The sequence below is a fragment of the Hyaena hyaena genome, unplaced genomic scaffold (assembly GCF_003009895.1).
Source record: "Hyaena hyaena isolate Hyena2069 unplaced genomic scaffold, ASM300989v1 scaffold_552, whole genome shotgun sequence".
In the NCBI taxonomy this organism is placed as follows: Eukaryota; Metazoa; Chordata; class Mammalia; order Carnivora; family Hyaenidae; genus Hyaena; species Hyaena hyaena.
Window position 1 is genome coordinate 401292 of NW_024081185.1, and position 21721 is coordinate 423012.

General features: G+C 65.9%; 1 protein-coding gene across 1 annotated transcript in view; it reads right to left on the reverse strand.

Moving 5' to 3' along the window:
* Window positions 1–9994: 9994 nt before the first annotated feature.
* The window catches only part of TPO (thyroid peroxidase), a 39575-nt gene continuing 27848 nt past the window's right edge, over window positions 9995–21721 (reverse strand). The window contains exons 12-16 of the mRNA XM_039256005.1: window positions 21115–21285; window positions 18020–18151; window positions 17105–17204; window positions 11759–11891; window positions 9995–10099 (exon numbers count right to left, since the gene is read on the reverse strand). Coding sequence (XP_039111936.1) covers window positions 9995–10099; window positions 11759–11891; window positions 17105–17204; window positions 18020–18151; window positions 21115–21285 — 641 coding nt within the window. The remainder of the gene's footprint in view (window positions 10100–11758; window positions 11892–17104; window positions 17205–18019; window positions 18152–21114; window positions 21286–21721) is intronic.

Genomic DNA, 21721 nt, shown 5'->3' on the forward strand with positions numbered 1-21721 from the left:
GACGGTGCAGGGGGGACGGTGCAGGGGGGACGGTGCACAGGGTGACAGTGCAAGGGTGACGGTGCAGGGGGGACGGTGCAGGGGAGACGGTGCACAGGGTGACGGTGCAGGGGGGACGGTGCAGGGGGGATGGTGCAGGGGGGACGGTGCACGGGGTGACAGTGCAGGGGGTGACAGTGCAGGGGGGACAGTGCACAGGGTGACAGTGCAAGGGGGACGGTGCAGGGGGAACGGTGCAGGGGAGACGGTGCACAGGGTGACGGTGCAGGGGGGACGGTGCAGGGGGGACAGTGCAAGGGGGACGGTGCAGGGGTGACAGTGCACGGGGTGATGGTGCACAGGGTGACAGTGTGGGGGATGACACTGCCCAGGCTGACCGTGTGGGCGGTGACAGTGCACAGGGTGACAGTGCATGTGGGTTGGCAATGCATGCGGGGTGACTGTGGGGGAGGTGACAGTGTGCCAGGTCACAGTGCTTGGGTCCTCCTGCATGTGGGGGAGTCCAGACCCCCCAAGCCCTTGGTGCCAGGAGCAGAGGGCCCAGCCCTGCACCTTCCCACTCGTTCCTGCTTGCCTGTGAACAGGCTCCTCCTCCAGGGAGCCCTCCCAGGCTCCCTGTGAGGTCCCAGTGACAGTAACGAAGGCCCTGACCAGATGGCCTTCCCGCTCTTCAGCTGTTGAGTGCACGTGTTAAGCTCGAAATCCTCCAGATGTGGGATCCCAGCATCTGCGCCCAGGGTGACAAGTATTATCACACCCAGACCTGATGTGTTGGCAGGAGAGCGTGTCTGGGTCTAGAAGGTTCCAGAAACTCCAGTGGTGCTCCTGTCTATGTTTGTGGGATTTGCTGAAAGTAACTCAGTCTCTATCTGCTATTTGGGCATCTGGTGCCCTCGTGCAGAGACCGGCGTCCGAAGAAGGGTGGCCGAGCCCGAAGGCCCCCACCCGCCTTAGCCGAAGTCCTGAACGCCTCCCCGCCTTCACACGGTAATCTCCAAGTCCCGTTTTCCCGCTACGATTCCCGACAGCTGGCGCGGTTCTGCCAGGAACAGCTCATCTGCTGTTTAGTGACTGAGCAGGGGAAGGACATGCCCATGTCCTGTGTCACTTGCAGTGACAGCTCAGGTACGTGCCCGCTGCTGACCGTGGCTTTTCTCTCTCAGAGCTTTGGGGAATGAAAAGGACAGGAATCGGATTTCCATTATGCTTTCTAGTTCTCTCCAACACTGATCATCATCTTAAGCATCATGGAAAATGTTTCCGGAGTGTTTACCGAGAACACACGCCTCTTGGTGGCTGGTAGCCCTCGCTGAGAAGCCTCGAGTTCTGCGGCGCCACGATGAGGCCACTGCCGCGTGCTTTCCGAATTATCCACGTCCTTCCCGCTCTCAGACTGATATTCTTACTGTTCTGTCCTCAGAAAGCAAAACAAATCAGGACACACAGACGGAGCCCTTGTGGCCGACCTGTGTGCAGCTGTCGTTCCAGGCGGTCCCTGGAGAACACGGGTGTTTGTTTCCCTAGAAACTTCGGCACCGGAAGGTAACACGTCCTCTTTCTCGTCAGGATCTGGAGCGAGGGGCGGTGAGAGGGAGTGACCCCCCACCCCGGGCTCCAGGCCTGACCCTCTTCCGACGCGGAGGCCAGTGCTGCCTTCCTTTCCCCACACCCTGAGCAGGCGGCCGCCAACACCCCGCGAATCTTCGCCCCGTTCCGAGCTCCGCCCAAGACCCTGCCCGATGGCCTGTGGGCGCGGGGCTCCCTCGGTCACGCTGACCTGCCGTCTGCTGGAATCCGTCCCCTGTGTGACTGCGTGACCGCAGCCACCGCTCGAGCACCACGTGTCGCCTGCGCGGCATAGACTTCGGCCCGGATGGCACAGTCTCGTTCCCGGAGCCTCGTTCCCGGAGCCTCGTTCCCGGAGCAGCCTGGCCTGGACACCCCCCCCTCCCCCCCGCTGTGCAGGCGTCCCTGCGACTGGGAAAGTGGGAGACGGCGCAACTCCGTCCTGAGGTCACCTGCCAGCTGCGGCCATGGAGAGCAAAGCTGCGAACCCTCCCAGATTTGACCCGAACACCTTGATTGGAGGCCAGTGGCGGCGCCCAGAGTCGCTCCGCACACCGAGCTCCTGCACCCGGAGGCGCCTCCAGATGCCCGCTGGCCGCCCGCCCCAGCCTCCTTCCCGCGGCCCCGTGTCTGCCCGCGCCTCCTCCTCGCCATGTCCCCGCGCCACCTGCCACTGTGGTCCGTGTGGTCCGCGGTGGCCGCGCCCGGGACGGTGCCGGAGGGCGGGGCCTGTGCCCTGCCCACCCGGCCTCGGGGTCTTCTCAGGGCTCGGCCCCTCTGTCCACGGCCACGTCACCCTCCGTCCTGTCACCGCCGTGCGCCTCCCGCGTTTCCGGAACTACTGCCAATCCTGCCTCTCCCCACGGGCAGTGGCCCCCTGACTTTTTGGGGAGAACCCTCACTTGTAGGCTGGTGGTGGCGGAACCTTCCCGCTCTGCAGACGGCATACCTGGGGACGGGAGACGTGGGTGAGCTGCCCTGCGGGGCGGGTCGCTTGCCCCCACGTGATGCCGCCCCTTCGAGCTATAAGTGGCCCGGCCGGCAAAGTGGCTGTGAAGTGAGTACGGTAGGGTCGCTGGGGAGAAAAGACAGAAATGCGTGAGCTGCCAGGGGGCGGCGTGTGGGGCAGAGCCACGGAGAACAAGGCTGAGCCCCCTGGGCCACGGCCACGCAGGCTGTTTCCTGTGCGCTTCACTGTCCGCAGTAAGCTCTGCCAGCAATGTCCCCGGTCCCCTCGTCTGCACGTGCCGTCAGCCGGGCTCTGCTCCGAGCTCTCGTCTGCTGCCCACGGAGGGTGGGGGGGACACGCTGGCCCAGGCTGGTGACGGGGCTGTAAGTGCTCCCCAAGTTCCTACCACCCAACTGGCCGCCCTTCCTTCCTTGGCCAGCTCAGCTGCTTACCGAGCACCGGCCTGGGGCCGGCGCCGCGCGGGGCTGGCGGCGTGCGGACACGCCGCGGGGGAGTGGACGTGCAGCAGGGACGGGGGACCCGATCTCTCCGCTCCGCACGGTCCAGAATTCAGGGAGTGGGACTTCCTCGTGGAGAAGCCGCGAGCCAGTCTGCTCACTGGTGGCGGCCACACAGGCGCTCGCCTCAGCCCTGTGCTAGAAGCCCGCAGGATTGCCCACGTGGTTCCCTGCACCTGGCAGAGCGCCTTCTGTGGGCTGCCGCCGAGGGGACGGAGACACGGCCCAGAGCCACGAGGCCACACGTGTCTGGGCGGGGTGGGGGGGCTGAGGTGGAGGCGCCAGCGGGACCCAGACCCGTTGCTCATTTTCTCCACAAGTGGCCGCTGGAGGAAATGACGTTCAGGCCCCTGCTGCCGGGAAGCCTTCCTGGAGGGCCCGCTGCGGAGCGAGGGGCGCGCTGCCTCCCTCCGGCCACGAGCCGCCCGCACGGGTGCTTACGCTGGACCATGTGAAAACTCGAGCGACTCCGTCACTTCCTTTGGGAGTGGACTTTCCAGATGCGGCCTGAGGGAGCTGGCCCGGGTGCGAGCGGAGTGTGGTGTCTGGTGTCTGTGCGTCTGTCCGGGTCCTGCCTGGGTCCCGCGAGGTGAGTGCTGGACACGGCACCGGGGTGGACGCACTCGCCCGCCGCTCCCTGTTCTCTCTGTCGCGTCGCCCGCAGCCCCCCGAGGGGTCCCTTGTCTTTGGTGCACAGTCCTGGTCCGTGAGGTCCGTCCTGAAGGGGACTCTGGGCCCTCTGCTCGCACGGGACGTCGGTCCTGTTGTCCCATCCCCGTCCTCACGCGTCTGTTCCCCGAGGTCCACGGGGACAGAGGGGCACACTCACCAGCGTGGTGGCTCTGCCCAGGTCACGGGTGTGGACACGGGACAGAGGGGCACACTTAGCGGCGTGGTGACTCCGCCCAGGTCACGGGTGTGGACACGGGGACAGAGGGGCACACTCAGCGGCGTGGTGGCTCCTGCGCGGTCCAGGTGCCGGGGCAGCAGCCACCCGCGAGGGTCTCCATCTGGAGCGCGCCCACGCTGCACCACCGGGTGCCACCCGACGCTGTGCCCACGGCCGTGCGTTTCCCAGACCTGTCGATGAGGCGCGTTCTCGTCACGGTGCAGCATCCCAAGAAGTGCGGCACAGCCGCTGTGTGGGAAGGGCTGGAAACCCCGCAGTGGGTCAGGACAGAGCCTGTGGCAAGGTCCTGGGGCAGGGTGGGGACAGGAGGGGGCCAGGCCTCGTGACTCCCACGAACGGGTGCAGTTTTGGGGGAACACACATCCTCCTCAAGATCTTGTGCTAATTGTTAACATGTCCCTTGTGTAGGAAGCTGGAGTGCGCCGTGCCCGGGGAGGTGAGGGGTGCCGTGCCCGGGGAGGTGAGGGGCGCCGTGCCCGGGAGGTGAGGGGGGCGCGGTGCCCGGGGAGGTGAGGGGCGCCGTGCCCGGGGANGGAGGTGAGGGGGGCGCGGTGCCCGGGGAGGTGAGGGGCGCCGTGCCCGGGAAGGTGAGGGGCGCCGTGCCGGGGAGGTGAGGGGCGCCGTGCCCGGGAAGGTGAGGGGCGCCGTGCCCGGGAGGTGAGGGGCGCCGTGCCCGGGGAGGTGAGGGGCGCCGTGCCCGGGGAGGTGAGGGGTGCCGTGCCCGGGGAGGTGAGGGGCGCCGTGCCCGGGAGGTGAGGGGCGCCATCCCTCCCTCCAGAGGAACACAAGCCCCGGGCAGGTGGTGCTGGTAGTGGCCTCAGGACCATGCAAGCAGGGAGGGGGCCCCGGGGTGGGCGGGCCTGGAAAGGAGGGTCTGTGGAGGTGCAGAGCTGCCCGCTGTGCCCTCCCCCCTCCCCGGGGAAGCACTGCTGGTGGAGAGGAGCTGGCTGGGTGTGGGGGTGCAGGCCCAGAAGAGCCCCTGCTATGCGTGAGGAAGAGAGTGGGGGTCTCCAGTCACCCGCAGGCCTGTGCGCTGCCCACCCAGTTGGGTCCCCCCTGTGGCCGTCAGCTCCCCAGCCTCTCGGGGTGTGTGGGGTTAGGGGCCTGTGGGTCTGTCCACAGGGTCCAGTCCCGCACAGACCAGCCTGGCCGTCCCTGACGCCGCAGTGGGGACAGGGTCCAGGTGGTCCAGGAACTGCAGGGAGGACACGCCCCCCCCCCCAGAACTGAAGGCACCTTGGGTGACCCGATCTTTCTAATTTGACCCCTGGATTTTCAGGGAAGACAAAGCACATGAAATAAGGCTGCCCCTGGGTCTGCGTGGGCTGCACCGTAGGGCACTGTCCCAGCTCAATGGTCGGGGGCCGCAGGCGGGAAAGGCCAGTCGCTCAGGTGGCGGGTTGGGGGGGCGTCATGCAGGTGTCCTGGGATTTCTGGTGGCAAACGGCGCACCCATGACACGTGTCTGGTCCACACTCGGTGGGGAAGGAGCACGGCTCACCAGGGCTCGCAGACCCGTTCTTCTGAAGGTGTGACCTGCGCCTGCACTGTGCACTGAGCCCCCGCGGTGAGCCCCCCTGCGCTGAGCCCCCTGCGGTGACCTCCCCCCTGCAGTGGCCCCCCCTGCGGTGACTACCCCCCTGCGCTGAGCCCCCCCTGCGGTGACCCCCCTGCAGTGACTACGCCCCCAGCGGTGGCCCCCCCTGCGGTGACCCCCCCATGCTGAGCACCCCCTGATGGCGGGACAGGCTGGGGACAAAGGGTGGGCAGGCAGGCGGGGACTCATGGTCCTGGAAGACGCCCAGTAAGGTGATCATAGGAACAAGCGGGTTAGACGCAAGCGTTTGCAAGGCGGCGGGTGGCGGGGAAAGGAGGGGGTCACGAGTGGCACGTCGGAGGAGAGGCCGCCAGGCCCTGTGTCTGGCCTGAGACGGGCCCGGGACGGGGCAGGGGCCGCCAGAGGGCCCCCCTTGGAGGCTGGGCCAAGGACGTCAGGCTATCGTCAGAGCAGAGGGGCTGGAGGGGGAGGTGCGGGGGCGAACGGTGTCCCCCAAATCCAAGTCCACCGGCGCCTCATTAGTGACGGTTTAGACAAAGGGCCTTCACAGATGCAGCTCAGGTGAGGGCAGGAAGCACCTGTACGGCGCTGGGAGGGCTTGCACCCCACGGTGGCCTTGTAAGGGCAGAGGAGGACTCGCCGGGGCTCGGGAGGAGCCGTGTGCAAGCGGACGGGGGGCCACAAGCCCGGGAAGGGGGGCGAGGCCCGGCCCCGCCCGCACCTTGACTGGGACCTTCAGCTTCCAGAACAGAGGAGGTAAGTTCCCCTGGTTTGTGATAATTTGGGAAACAACACAGGTTGTCAAAGGAAAGGAAAGTGATTTCACGCATCAAAGCCCAGACGACACAGACCCCGAGCTCCCGGCCCCTGTTCTGGGGTCTGCTCTCCTTGTGCCTTGGTTTCCCTGAACATTCCACCAGCCCCCCCCACCCCCTATCATTGGTGTCCCTCCCACGGCAGAGGATTAAGACACGTGTCTTCTCAGGAAGTGGCTGGGGTCCCCGTTGTCCCTGAAGTTCTCTGCGACGAGTGGAGGCGGGAATAGCGCCTGCTCCGCTGAGTTCACGTGCATGTCGCTCTGGGTTCTGGACTCTTCTCTCTGTGGGCAGGGTTGGCTTTCAGAGGGGAAGACCCATGCTTCTGGGATGCATAGGTGATCACAGGTTTTACATTCTGTTTAAGTTTTAAATGTTTCCTCTGTATTAAAATCATTTTAATACATGATTGCTCATAATTTAGATAGTTGACTGACAGTTTACGGTTTATAAATACAATGCCGACAGCTCAAAACTCATTGTCTGGAGCAAAGTAAACACCTTCTGCGCGGCCTCGCCCCTCGTTCCCATGGCGACCGGCTCCTCTGCCTGCAGGTGTTTCCAGCACCTTCTCTGGGCGTTTCTGAGGCCCCGAGCTGAAGAGATTTCCTTTCTCTTCCTGTTAGTCGTAATGGTCGACGTGGTGTAGCAGAAAAGCTACGTCGCCCTGGGTTTTCCTCGTGAGAACAACGTCGAGCTGCAGGGCCCCTGCTGCGGTTCGCCGTCTCCCCCCGCCCCCGGGTCCGCGGCGGCCCCCTGTGCTTGCCCCTGCGCAGGGGCGGCCCTGCGTGTCGGGGCCCAGAGACCGCAGGCCGCCGAGCGCACCCTCGTCTGGAATCTAAACCAGAAAGCACTCACTCCAGACCCTCAGCCTGGGTGTTAGTCAGACTCTGGTGGCTGGCACGAGCGGAGGCGCAGGGGGCACGGCCCGCTGCCCGTGAGGGGTCCCAGGGCGGCCGCGGACCGACTGCCGTCAGCGCCCGCCTCTGCTGGGCCCCGCCGCGGGCCCCGTCTCCCAGAGCCTCTGCTCAGCGGGAACGCGAACCTGGGTGAGCGTCCAGGGCACGTCGTCGGCTGCCCCCCCCCCCCCCCCCCGGAAGAGGCCAGGAGCACCAGGCCCCGTGGAAGAGCGGCCACCGGCCGGGCTGGGTCAGTCACTTGTGCGGCTGGCGGGAGTACGGCAGCTTTGATGGGAACGAGGGCCTGGAGCGAGGAGGGGCGCTTCTCACGGCTCGAGAGGCGGCCAGCGCGGGTGGGCAGCTGCTCACGCGCAGCGACACGCGGCCCCAGCGGCCGTGCAGACGGGCCAGGTGCCCCTCCACGGCCGTGTCTGAAGGGCCGTTGCATTTCCACACGCGTGTAACCACGCCGCACGCAGCTCCTGCGCAGGAAGGACACGGGAACAGAGCCCCGCGTGTGCCAGGCCCTGGGAGCACTGGCCAGCCGCCCGGGCTTCCTTCGCTACCAAGTTACTTTACCCGCCACTTTCTCCGGCTTTTGATCCGCTGACTTGAACGTGACCTCCGCAGCCCCCAGTGGCTCCCCCCGACCGGAGGCTGTTTCCTCCAGATCTGCCCAGAGCGTCCGCGTGGAAACGCACTTCCTGCAGTTGTTACTAAGTGTCTGAAGTGTCAGGTTGTCCATAAAGCAGGAGGGGTGCCTCTGTTCCCACCACTCTCCGGAATCTTCCACCCAGGGCACCTGTTTGGTCCACGGACACAGACGCGCCTTCCCTTCCCGCAGGAGCAGGGACGGGGCTCCCAGCAGCGGTGACCCTGGGCCCTGGGCCACCGGGCGTGGGGCTGTCTCCCGCCTAGCTGCTCCCCGCGGCGTCCGGACCCCCTCCCATCCTGTGGCACGTGCTGGCAGAGGCCCCCTCGCTGCCGCCGCTGTGCACGCCCCTGTGCACCATAACCCTAGGGGCCCAGGTCTGGAAGGAAGTGGGGGCCCGGCCCCTGCCCACCCGTGGCACTGGGGTCGCTGCAGCGCTCACCCCGACATCGACAGGTGGGTCCTGCCCAGGAAAACAGGCTCCCGCAGGGCAGACTCTCCCTGTCCCCTGAGGAATGTGCTGCCCCGGGTCACCTCCGGTGGCCCCCACCCGACCCCGGCCCTCCCGAGGCGATCAGCTCTAAGACGAGGCGGGTAGGAGGCTGGCGGCCTGTGCGTTCAGCACAAGGCCTGCGCCTGGAGCCACACAGGCTCCTCCAGCACAGACACCACGGTGCCCGGGTGCCAGGTTGGAAAAAAGCAGCTGAGATGGGTTGCATTCCTCAGGGCGCCCAGCAGGGGGTGCTGTGGGCCAAGGAAACTGTGGCTTTGGTGGGTCAAGTGCCCAGGCCTTGTCACAAAGCCTGGTCCTGCCCGTGGGAGCCGGGTCGGCGGTGAGAGCCGCCCCGGATGGACGTGCCTGGGCCAGGAGGCGGCCACTCCCACTGCGCTCACACAGGTTCACGCAGGAGGCCGATGCCGCCAAACAGCTGACCCGGGACGTGGGGTGGGACGCGGGTGCCGCGGGGGCGGCACTGGTCCACTGAGACGCCCCGGGACTGCGCTTCCGCCCCTCCTGACTCTGCTGTGCCGGGTGACGTGGGGCAGGGACCTCGCTCGGGGCCCTCTGCGCCCAGGAAGGAGGGCGCTGCACAGGGCGGCCCGCGGCCGTGCGCGAGGCTCTCCAGGGGACACTGCCCGCAGACTCCCGTGCTCGTGGAACGGCCTGAGGGACAGGGGAGCCGGGCGGCACACCCGGCGGGCCCGGACCGGAGCTGACGGCCCCGGACGCTGGTCCCGTGCGGACAGGCCTCCAGCTGACGTGTCTGGGAGGGTCACAGAGATACTGTCACAGGTCCTGAGTGCAAAGCAGCCGGAGTCGCCCACTGGCACGGGCAGTAAGGACGTCGTGCGAGCGGACAGCTGGCGTGTGCACGGGAGGCCCAGCGAGGGGCCGTGGGGACCGAGAGCTGTGAGGGCCACGTGGCCGTGGGGACTGAGGGCCGTGGGGCCGTGCGGGCCGGGCCCTTCCTCCTGGCTCATTCCGTGTTCACCAGCCCCACTCGCGCAGCAGCATGAAGCACACGGGACCCAGGGCAGGGACGGCGGGGACAAGAGCCTGGAGCAGAGGCCGCGCAGTCACGGCGCCGGCGGCTCTGTGGCCACTGACGCAGGCAGGAGCCTCGGGGGGCAGGCGTCCGTCCGCGTCACCCCATCTCCTCGTGGAAATTGCTTGGAGTCAGAGCCTGTCCTGAAGGCTCTGTCCAAGGGACACGCGGTGTGCACGGCTGTGGGTTCACTATCGTGTCCCGCGTCTGACAGAAATGTGGCTCCTCACGGGAAGGAGACCCGTGAGCTCTGGCCGGAGCGCCTTGGACTGTGGCTGAACTGTCGTCGTTAAGTTGGTATTAACATAATGAGAGTGTGGGGACCAGAGGACCCAGCACCCCTGAGAAATGACAGCATTTTCAGGTCACGAACTCTAGGGCCGCGCTCGCTCGCAAGTTTCCGCGCCACGTCCCCTCCTGGCGCGCGTGGACAGCTGTCCGGGAGCGCGTTCTCCCACTCGCTGACTCCCCGCGTTTCTGGGCGGGCGTGTCTGTGCTCCTGCCCAGAGGGAGGTTTCCCGTCTCCCGGCTGGGCCCAGGGGGGCCGGTCACCTTGGCAGGGACCCCACCTGCCACTTGGTCACGTGGGGTGGAAAATCAGGGTGATGATGAAGCTGCTTTGTGGGGATGACCAGACCCCCGACGCCAGCAGGTCCAGGACCTCAGAGGGCCGCCAGGCTGTTACCTGGGCGGGGGAGCGGGGGGCAGGCAGCCTGTGTCCAGAGCGGGCCGGGCTCTGGGGGCAAGACCATCCTGACAGTCATCCTGCTTCAGCCACTGCCTGGGCAGAGGGCAGCCAGGAGGGGACACAGGCTCGGAGGCCACCCAGGCACAGGCTGCTGGGAAACGGCGCACGGGCAGGAAGCAGGGTGGAAGGGAGAGGAAGGGAGCCAGGAGGAGAGCAGGGGAGACTGAGGCATGACCGCCGTCGACACGATGCCTCCCCGTTTGTCCGGCTGGACGAAGGGGTTGGTAAACACCGTCCAGGCAGCCCCAGGAGTGAGCAGGCAGGTGTACACGTGCGCGCACACGCACAGCCAGACAGTTGTCGGGGGGAGGATTTATTGCCCGCGCTCGAGTGTAACTGGGGCACACGCTAGACTGGCCCAGATGTGGAAAACAGCCTCAGTGGTGACTGGAAACACAGAGCTGTTTCGAGCATCGAATGCAGGGATCGCACACTCGACGAAGTGCAGGTACCCTGCCCTCCGTCCCGTCTCTGTCCCACGAAGGTGCGGGCAGATGTGAGCGACACACCGCCCGGACTCAGAAGCAGCGCACTTCCCACAGGAGGGAAAGGCCCGGTCGTGTGCTTTCCCGAGTGCACGCCCCCCAGTCCCCGACGCGGGCATGTGCTCCCAGGAACCAGCCGGAAGCTGTACTTGCTCACGCCGGGTTCCCGAGCACGCGCCTGTGTTACTGCTGGCAGAGACGGGTCTGGGACGCACAGGCCGGGTCCTGTGGGAGAGAAGCCACTCTGAGCACGCGGACGGACGGACAGGAGCCCCGCCGCGCCCGTGGGTCTCACCGGGCTAATCAGGGGCCCCGCGATCCCATCCTGCACCGGAGCGGCTCCAGGGCCCACCGACCACCTGCCTCTGACAGGTGCAGCCGTGTGACAGTGACGCTATAAAGTCTTACTTATGTTTACACGGTCTCTACGCCCAACGTGTCACTGGGCCTCATGACCTGAGATCAAGGGTCAGGCGCTCCTCCGACCAAGCCGCTGCCCCGAAGTGACCCCTTAATGCGACATCTGTTGATTTACATACAAAGTAAAGATAGTAAAAAAAATCTAGACTGTTCCACACTACTTACTATTATTCCTTTTAAAGTACATTTAAAGGGCACCTGGGGGGCTCAGTCAGTTGAGTGTCCGACTTCGGCTCAGGTCATGATCCCACAGTTCGTGGGTTCGAGCCCCACGTCGGGCTCTGTGCTGACAGCTCAGGGCCTGGAGCTGCTTCGGATTCTGTCTCCCTCTCTCTCTGACCCTCCCCTGCTCTCTCTCTCTCTCTCTCTCTCTTTCAGAAGTAAATAAACATTAAAACAAAATTTAAAAGCGCATTTAAAAGTCAACATTTCCTTTCAGCTCCTGTTCACCGGTGGGTCCTGAGCCAGCAGCCGGGGTGGCCGCCACCGCCAGCCCTCAGGCGGCACAGTGGGAACATTATCACAGCTTCCGCTCTGGTGGCTCATTCTAATTTGTCCACACTTTTTAAAAAGTAGGTTAAGTTTTTCACAAATTATCATTCGCCCATAAATGCGGTTTGTGGGGAGCACTTCCTGGGGGGACGAACCCCCCGCCACGCGCTGACCTACGATCGCCCAGGAGCGCACCCACCTGCTGTGTACCCTGAGTGGAGGTACCAGGCTGCGCGGCGCCCATTTCAGGGCACTTTGCACCACCCGGCCGGGAGGCTCCTCCTCCGCCGGTCCCCGCGGTGCTCAGTGAGGATTTACGGCCCGCCCGCGTCCTGGGGACAAGCACACACCCGGTCACGACTGTCATTCCTCAGAGGGACCCCAAGTGCCCGTCCCTCACGCTGTGCTGCCCGTGCCCAGAGGGGGTGTTGGAGCACTGGGGAGACAGGACGTCCACGTAGAGCAGGGCGGGCACCCTCCCCCATCAGACGAGGACGGCAGGAGGCTGTGGAGCGGGGCCGGCACCGGGAGCCACGGCCGCGGCCACGAAGGCCCGCCTAGACTCCACACCCGCCACCCCCATCTGGCGGCACTTTTAATTCATGCAGAAATGCATTCAGAAAACCACAGTCTGTGCGAGGAAAACAGATTACACGCAAGCCCCCTACGTGCACGGACTTCACTATGAACCTCACGCTCGCTGAGGACGCCCTGCGTTTGCAGAGCCATGAAAGTCTCAGCCGCGCCTGTGCTCCTCTCCTGCTGGGGCCACACCCGGCGGGGGCTGCCCGTCGACCCTCACAGAGCTGGGGCGTCCCCCGTGTGGGGCACACTCTCCCAGGTGGCCGGGGCCCAGAGGAGTCACAGGGAAATTAGGAAATGTCGAGGGACGCATGGAAGTGGACTCAGGACACACTGGGCCCCTGGGCGCAGAGGTGGCCGAGGGCGGAGGGGGACGGTCCCAGTGACACGCGCCTATGTGGGGACGAAGGAAGACCCCAGCCACGCCAGCTCAGTTTGCAGTCTGCGCAGCAGGGAGAGGGAGGACCGGCCGAGCCGGACGTGCAGGAGGAAGGACCAGAGACCAGAGCAGATGGGTCTCACGGGGGGTGTGGCTCAACCTCCCTCCTTCACGCCTGCCTCCGCCTCCCCCCAGGCCCAGCTGTCCTGCGGGACGGGTGCCCCAGGGGCGTGGGTGCCTCCGCCACGGACCGGGACAGTGGACCCTGGACCCAGCATGCTCTCCGGACCCCTCCGCCGGGGACTCGCGGCCACAGGTGTGGGGCAGCCCGTCCCACCCGCACATCCCGCGGAGAGGGGCCGCTCCCCGAGCCGCCATCCTGCCCCAGGGACCCCGGCGTTCCGCCCCACCCGCCTCTGTTTGTATCCCTCTCCTCTGCCTGTCGCTGGAGCTCCCGTCCCGTGGTCCATCTCTGCCTACGGCGCTGGGCGCGGGCAGCCACAAGGGCATCAGGGGACAAAGTGGCGGTGGGCTCGGTTCACAAGGTCCTTTCCGCTCAGAGCAGGAACATGTGTGTGCAGGCGTGTGCAAAGCACACGCGCCCCCGACAGCCACAGACAGGTCACGCCGACTCCCCTCATCAGACCTAATATTCTCAGAACAAGTAGTTTCACAAACAGGTTTTCAGGGAAAGAAAAACACAGAACTTTCTGTGGACAGAGCACTAGGGCGAGCTGTTTCCCTTTCCATTCTCTGTTTTGTGTTTGTCCTGGAATACGGTTCCGGAGGCTCCGTGAGGAGTGGGCAAGGAAGCTGGCTCCCGGGTCCTGCTCCGGGACATGGGGACAGACGGGGCGAGGGCGGGCCTCCGGGAGCCGCTGTGCGGAGACAGGAGCCTGAGAACCTGGCCGTCCAGGCCCAGCCTCCTCGTGAGGCCCTGAGCCTGCAGAGCGTCGTCCGTCCTGGAGGAGGAAGGTCCTGATGGAAGGGCGCTCAGACACACCCTCCACCCGCGGGCTGTACCGCCCACGGCAGCGTCGTTCCCAAGGTCACTTACGACATCCCCCCGACTCAGGACACGACAGCAACAAGCCTTGGGGAGCCACCCTGCCTGCGGAACCCTGAGTGAGGCCGTCCCGTCTCCCGGAAGAAAAGCTCTGGGCAGCAGGCTGGGCCCTTGTCCCCGCTGTGTGTGTCTGGCCCGCAGAGGGCCCCGGGGGGCGCGGGACACAGAGGGGGCCTCAGGGGTTCGGCCCCCAGCGTGGCTGGAGCGGAGGCCGGGAGGCTCCGTGCCTGCAGCCTCTGGGAAGTCCCTGAATCTGACCCGGGGGGAGCAGAGGCCAGGAGAGGAGGCAGTGCCCCAGGCGTGTGGCCGGCCGCCAAGCGCGACACTCGCTCAAACTGCACAAGACGCTGGAGGCCGCTGGGCGAGGCCGTGCAGCCTGGCGGTGAGGGCTGGGTGGGAAGCAGGCGCCGGGGCCAGGGCGACTGTGGATCCTGGACGCAGAGCCGTCGGCGGGACACAGCCGCGCCCTGTCCCTGTCTCCCGGATGAGCACCCCACAACCCATGTCCCGTGAGGACCGCCCACCGGGGGCTGAGCCCCGTCTGACTGCCCTGGGCGGGTTTAAACCCCAGAGGACAAACTCCCCGCTTTGCAGCTTCCCCTCTGGCTGGGGACTTTCAAGCTCTCAACGAAAGCAGTTTCAAGTAAAAGGTGAAAGCTCCTTGGGGCGTGGAGGGGAGTGGATCCCGCAAGTGGAAAGGGTGCTCCTGCACGTGGCTGCAGGTCCGAGCCATCGTGGTTTAGGGTGCGGGCTGTCTGGTCCACACAGCGACTCCCGGACGTGGCCTGAGCCCCTCTGTTTCCTGCGTGGACCGTGGACCTTGCCAGCGGCTGTCTGCAGGTCAGTATCGGCCTCGCTGAATGATCTCTGCTGAGTGGTGTCGGTAGCTGTTTCCAAGGCTGCAGAGTCTGGAGTCAATTTCGGGGGACGTCTCCCTCCAGATTCCTGGGAAATGTGTTCCTGTGGCCGACGGCCATCAGTCGTAGAGAGAACGTCTCGTTCCTTGGGGGGGGGGGGGGGCTGCAGGCACAACTTCACACAGTGACACGGTGGCCGTGTCTCATGGTGATGCCCACAAACTTGAAACTGCACATCGTGCTCAGTTACGGGAAGATCAGTGCCTCACCCTGTAACGCTCGGCAGAGAGGGCGCGGCACCCAGCCCGCCTGACGGTGTCTGCTGACGGATCTGCGTTTCTGCTGCTCCGCAGATTCAGGGACTGCCCACGGCTCACCCTGCGCCAGCGTCCCCTGCCCGCGGCTCACTCTCCGCCAGCGTCCCCTGCCCGTGGCTCACCCTCCGCCAGCGTCCCCTGCCCACGGCTCACTCACCGCCAGCGTCCCCTGCCCACGGGCTCACCCACTGCCAGTGTCCACACTCTTAAGACCAAGTGATTCTTACAAGAGGCTTGGTCGCCGTCCTACAGCGGGAGCCGCTGCGGAACAGACGTCCCGGAATCCCACCAGGCGCTTCCCTGCAGTACGTGGTGCCTCCAGCAGGGGGGCGGTGAGCAGTCAGTGAGCAGTGAGAACAGCCCTGAAGGGCAGAGGCAGCTGGGAGGGGGCAGGGGGCTGAGGACAGGCCCCAGCCCCGCGCAGACCCCGGCTTTCAGCAGCTGCTCCACGGCTGAGCAGAGGTGACACATTTCGGAAGGTGACGGACCGACACTTTCACAGGGGTTTTCTGGGGCCTCAGGAGCACCGTGCCACCTCTTGGGGACTGGGCGCCGGGAATCTTCTCTCCCTGTTCTGCGGTGTAGACGTCCAAGGTCAAAGTGTCGGGGGGCTGCTGAGGCACGCCCCGCTCCAGCCTCCCTCCCGCTTCGGGGGTTTGCTGGACACGCCTGGCTCGTAGACACCTCAGCCCGGTCTCTGCCCTCGTCTCCGCCGGCCCCTCTCCGTGTGCGTCCCTGCCCACCCCTCCCCCCGTGAGGACGCAGCCCTGCTGGGTGGGGACCACCCGCTCCAGCATGACCTCATCTCAGCTAGTTTCATCCGCAGCCACCCCACGTCCAAATATGGTCACGTTCCAAGTCACCAGAGGCTGGGTCTTCAGCACGTGACTTGGGGATGCCTGTCGGCCTGTAACAGGGACCTCAGGTGGTTGACAGGGAAGTTAAACGAGGTGAGAGCTAGATTTACTAGCCTACGGGACACATGATTTCCGGGTGTGGCCATTAGCGGGTAATCCAAAGGAATTCCTCACAGGGTCGCCTGAACCGTGGTGAACGTTAGTTCCGTTAGACGCAACCGATCTGTTACAAAGCGTGTCACTAAAATACCAGTTGTGAGACAGACGGTAAACTCACTGCCAGGGACAGAAGTCAAGGCAGAGGGGGCCTTGGAGTTTAAAGCAAATGGGTGCCGGCTCTGCCAGCGCGACTCAGCGAGGGGACGGGGAGAGGGGAGCCGTCACAGGTGCAGGGCTTCACTTAGGACAGAAGCAGGGCCGCGGCTGACTGTGGTCGGTCACACCCACGGAACACAGCAGTGGCGTCACAGAGGTGACAGCTGACTGCTGTGGTTCTGGGGTTTGGCTATTTAGAAACCTGCTTCTGTAGGATGTAGGAACATGGGGAGACGTCCCTTCCCAGGTCAGGCGGCAGCCGCCTCTGAACACGCCGGAAGTGGCCGGGAGCCACGGACGTGCCCACGTGTGGAGGTCACTGCATCACTGGGAGACAGGAAGGACACAGCAACGTTGAGAGCCTCGGGGGCCATGGGGCGAGGCTGCAGGGACCCGCCTACGGCGGGGGCCACGGGGCGCATGGCAGCAGGGCAGACCGCAGGGGCAGTCGTGGACCTGGTGCAGCAGACGCTCCGCAGGTGGGGAGGGGCGGTCAGACAGCATGGGCACGGCTTCTTGCACTTAACGCACACGAGAAAATTCAGCAGGAGTCTGAGCTCGATTCCCACGAGCTGCTAGTGAGACAGGGGCAGCGAGGGGGCAGATGCCCAGATGGGCTCCTGGGGCCCTGTCACCAACTCCCCAGCTCCCGGGTCCCAGAGTCTGCCCTGCAGGGGGGCTGCAGCCGGAGACGGGTTCTTATCCAGAGGACTTAGTTCTCTGAGAATCCGGGGGTCTCGACTCCGAAGGGAGCACTTCCTGTGGCCTTTAACGTTCCCAGGACCCCTGCCCCAGGTCTATGCCCGTGGACCCCAGCCCTGGGTCTACACCCAGGAAACCCCATTCCCCTGAGACTGACTACACCTGCGGGACCCCAGCCCCGGGTCTATACCTGCGGGATCCCAGCCCCGGGTCTACACCCTCAGGACACCAGCCCCGGGTTTACACCCGCAGGACCCCATCCCTGGGTCTATACCTGCAGGCACATGACTCCCTGGACGTGAGGGACACTGTTTGAAGCATAATAAAGAAGCAGAACGCCTAATGCTTCGTACAGAACAGCTCCGGGGAAGGAGGGCTTGGGGTCCTGCTCCCCCACACTGGCCTGCATGAAAGAGCAGCCCTGCCCCCTGGGAGGAAGTGGCACCCTGTCGTCAGGAGGGAGAACTTACCACCTGCAGACCGCCGTCCAGGTGACACCTGCCAGGCCGCCGACCAGCAGGGCGCCCAGCGCCATGGAGACCCAGGACGCCTTCGGGAGCCTCCCGGAGTCTGGGGACAAGGAGCCAGTTAGGGAGCTGGCCGGCCGAGGGTGCAGCCAGTGTGCCCCGCGAGCCCGAGCCCACCGTGGTCCCGAGGGCCCGCCTCTGCTGGCGGCGGTGTGGCGCACCTGGGGGCAGCTATCTGCCTGAAGCAGCCATTTCAACAGATGGCTCCCCCAAACGTGAGGTGTAGGGAGAGCGGTGGAGAGCACAGGGCACGTGAGCCCCGTGGAGAGGTGCTGGGGGCCTAACCCTAACCCGAGCGGGCAGGTGGGGGGAGGCACAATGTGACGCCACGAGCTCACCCAGGTGGAGGGTGACCTCTATCAGCAGGTGGCCAGCTATTGGCGCCTGTTCATTCCGGAAAGAAACTGAGTAGGGTTGATGGGTACAGACTAGAAGAGGTCCTGGCCTGACGGGGGGGGGGGGGGAGGAGCAGCGAGTGTGGGGAGAGGACGGGACGGTGTCCCCACACTGGAGAGGACAGGACGGTGTCCCCGCGCTGGAGGGGACGGGACGGTGTCCCCGTGCTGGAGGGGACGGGACGGTGTCCCCACGCTGGAGGGGACGGGACGGTGTCCCTGACGCAGGAGAGGACGGGAAGCTGCCCCCGCATTACCTCACACTTCATGAGTGTCGTGTCTGTCCCGCAGCCAAGCTGAGGTCAGAACTGGCTTGTCTCCCCCCCTCCCCACCCAGAGTCAGGGGTCGTGGCACAGGGAACACGCACAGGGCGTCAGGGGACAAGCATCTTGGAGGATCACCTGCAGCCGTCTGGAAGGTGCACTGCAGACGTGCTCAGGACGCTCGAGGAGGGGGGCTCACCTGCACACGTCGTTCCGTCCTCTCCCAGCACGTACGGGTCGGTGCACTCACAGCGGAAGCTGCCCTTGGTGTTCCGGCACCGGGCCGAGGGGTGGCAGGGGGGCTGCGCCACGTCTGCACACTCGTTCACATCTGCACGAAGCACGCGGGGCTCAGGGCCGACCCTCCCGGCTCCCTGTGACACCCCTCCCTGTGACATCCCGCCCGGCTCCCTGTGAAGCCCCCTCCCTGTGATGCCCCCCCAGCTCCCTGTGACATTCCCCTCCCGGCTCCCTGTGACGTCCCCTCCCTGTGATGTCCCCTCCCCAGCTCCCTGTGACTCCCCCCCACCGGCTCCCTGTGACACCCCCCCCAGCTCCGGCTCTCACCCAGGGTGCACGACGGGCTCCCTGAACTGCTGACAACTGAGCACAAGAGCCCCCTCAGGCCCTGTGGGGCGTGTCCCTCTCGGGGGAGCCTCTCCGGGAGCACCTGCTTCCTCCTCGCCGGTGGGTGTCCCCCGGCCTCTGAGGTCAGCCCAAGAGCTGGTCGGCCACCTTGCGACGCTGCTGCCCAGTACGACCGGGCCGTGTGGTGGGTGTGCGGGCAGGGCTGTTCCTGGCACGGGCGCCCAGGGTGCGGGCTGCCCTCATCTGGGCTTTCCCCACGTGTAAATGGGTGTGATTATGCACATTCGAGGGGTCAGGGGTCAAGGCTGCAGTGCGACTTTTGGGGGACCTTCTGTGCCCAGGCTGGGGGCTGTACTTTCTGGTCGTCCTGCCAGGGGAAGCCGCTGGGCATGTGGGACAGACCCACAGGGGTCTCACGCACCCCCAGTGTCCCGGATTCCTGCACGGATCCACGCGAAGCCCAAGCCTCACTTACCTGCCCAGGTGTGTCTCACCCCCCCACCCCCCGAGCTGGGGGTGCTGACCCAGGCCTCCCCGTCCAGGAGACGCAGGAGCCACAATTTGTATTCATCGATCACACACCCTCCGGGCAGCAACAGCGCAAAGAGCCAGACACACAGCCTTGGATCCATCTTGAAGTCCCGACTCGGAAGCCCTCACAAGAGTCTCATTACAGTTAATCCCTAGCTCCTTTTCCCACCAGCCTTTCTTGCGGACAGGTTAGCGGAAAAGCAGGGTGAGTGAAGACGGGGTGCGTCTCCTCTGATCCGTGCACTGAATCCTCAGGTGAGCTTTCCTTTCCTTTCTGCAGCCGTGACTGTGGGCCGTGGCCATGGGCCGTGGCCTTGGTTCACCAAGGACGGTGGCAGCTGTGATGTTCACACCAGTTCACCCCACGAGGGAAAGCACTCCCTGCACTGTGTTCGGTCTGTTTCTCCTTGACTTAGAAACTCCCAGCGCAGGGCACAGATGGGGTGAGAACACTGTGCACAGAAATAGCGCATTTATACCATGGGCTGCTCCGCGTGAGTTCTCCGGAATTTGTTTAAACTTATATCTTAATCCTTAACGCCTTAGTACAAAACACGGGTCCTGTGAATAAAAGGCTAATGCCCTCTCCTTCCTCATCCCGTCTCCCTGTGCCAAGTTTGAAACCAAGGTTACTGAGTCCTCGTCTTCATGAAGGCATTTCAAGTATTTCACAAGTAGGCTCCTCTGGCCCCAGGCGGTTCCCAGGGTGCGGCGCTCCTTGACGCGCGTCTCCACGGACGGTACGGCGCCAGGGGACGTGCTATAGTCCATGCTGCAGACGCACCCAAATCCACACCCCCTGCCCTTGACTCCCTGTTCGTAACGTGCGTGTGAGCCTCGTGCTGCGCCTGTAACTGAGGCGGCCGGGCGGGGTGCGCGGGGGCGCGCGCCGGGTTCAGTCAGAGGCCGCCCGCCCCAGCTGGTAGCCTTGCAGGCAGCTGCAGACTCAGGAGCTCCGGCGCCCGGGGCACCTGTGAGCCGACGGCGCTGCTGGCGGGCAGTACGGCGGCCGTGTGCGGGCAGACGCTAAGGAAGAAAATGCGTGATGGGAGGCGGGCCGAGAAGGGGCGGCCGAGGACGAAAATCCGCCTAAATCATCAGTGGGTCCCTGTGAGCTCTGTGGAGGCGAATCTCGGACGTCTCCGGGCCGCGGGAACGGGGCGGGTCCCCCAGCCTCTCCGCTCACCTCCTGCTCGTGCAACTCGGGGCACAGCGGCTTCCCAGGCCAGGCCTGTGCTTGGCGCACGTCCCTCAGGCCCCCCCCCCCCCACGACAGGGCCCTGGAGCCGGGGACCCCGCCGAGCAGGGGCGCGGCCGGCACTGCGGCCGCTGTGGGTGCTCACGTCTCCGCCGTCTGTCTCGCGCGACTCAGAGCCAGAAGCGTGTGACCACGGCAGCCCCTCGGGACGAGACGCTGCTGCCCCCGAGGCCGGCGCGGGGATCTCTGTCACTGCGGTGAGGCGAGCGAGAGGTGACACTGCTGCCTGCACTTCCGCCGTCCGCGCCAGAACGTGCGCCTCCTCCTGGACGGGAACCCCCGCGGCTCCGCTCTCGCCGGGAGTCCGGCCTCCACGCAGGGCTCGGCTGCAGACACGTCCATTCCGCCCGCTTCCCCGCGGGGCCGGCCTCGGACCCGCACCCCGGCTCGCGCCCGGCCCCCCACGCCCCCGCCCGCACCCCGGCTCGCGCCCGGCCCCCCACGCCCCCGCCCGCACCCCGGCTCGCGCCCGGCCCCCCACGCCCCCGCCCGCACCCGGGCTCGCGCCCGGCCCCCCACGCCCCCGCCCGCACCCCGGCTCGCGCCCGGCCCCCCACGCCCCGCCCGCACCCGGGCTGGACGAGCGAGCAGGGGTGACCCGGGGGCGCCTGCTCCCCCCACGCACTGGGGCTCTGGCTGCGAGTCCGCACCCAGGTGCGCGGGCTGGGCGACAGGTGTGACCCAGGGCGATCCGGAGCTGAAGCCCTTCCTCCTTCAGGTCTCATTTGAGAGTCTGGCTCTAGAAGCTTCTCCAGTAAGTACTAACTTGTCCCTAACGCGTGTGTGGTGCCGCCCGCTGACTGGACACAGGTCCGCGCATCCCCCCCCCCCCCCCCCGGGAGGCGCCGCGCTGACTCCTGGGTTGACGCGCGCAGGTTTGGGGGTGAAGCCCGGAAGCGCGGGGCAGGAGCACTGACCTCTGCACACGGGGGGCCGGAACCGCCCGTCCCCGGGGGGGCAGGCCACCTGCTCGGGGCCGTGCAGCTGAAACCCGTGGCGGCAGGAAAAGACCAGCGCGCGCTGCCCGGACTCGCCGCACAGCGCCCAGTGCCCGTCGTCCAGGCCGCCCCGCAGGCCGCACGCGTCGCCTGCGCAGGGACAGAAGGCGGCGCCCTCAGCGCCCGCTGCCGGCTCCGCCCGGTCACCTCCCGCCCGCGGACCCCCACCACCCGCGGGGTGGTTCAGCTGCGCATGCGCGACCGGGAGCCTGGCCTCAGGGCCGCCCCACCCCCCTCAGCACGCGGCTCCGACCAGTGCCCAGGGTTTGCACCTTCCCCCTGCGTAGACCCTCCCTGGAGGGGGCCTTCCCGACTGCGGCTCCGCTCAGGGCTCGCACCTCCCCTCTCCTCACCTCCTCAGGCCCTCACTTCCCTCCCCTCCCCCACCTCCTCACCTCTTCACCTCCCTCACCTCTTCACCTCCACCTCCCCCACCTCCTCACCTCCCTCACCTCCTCCTCACCTTTTCACCTCTTTCACTTCCCCCACCTCCTCACCTCCCTCACCTCCTCCTCACCTCTTCACC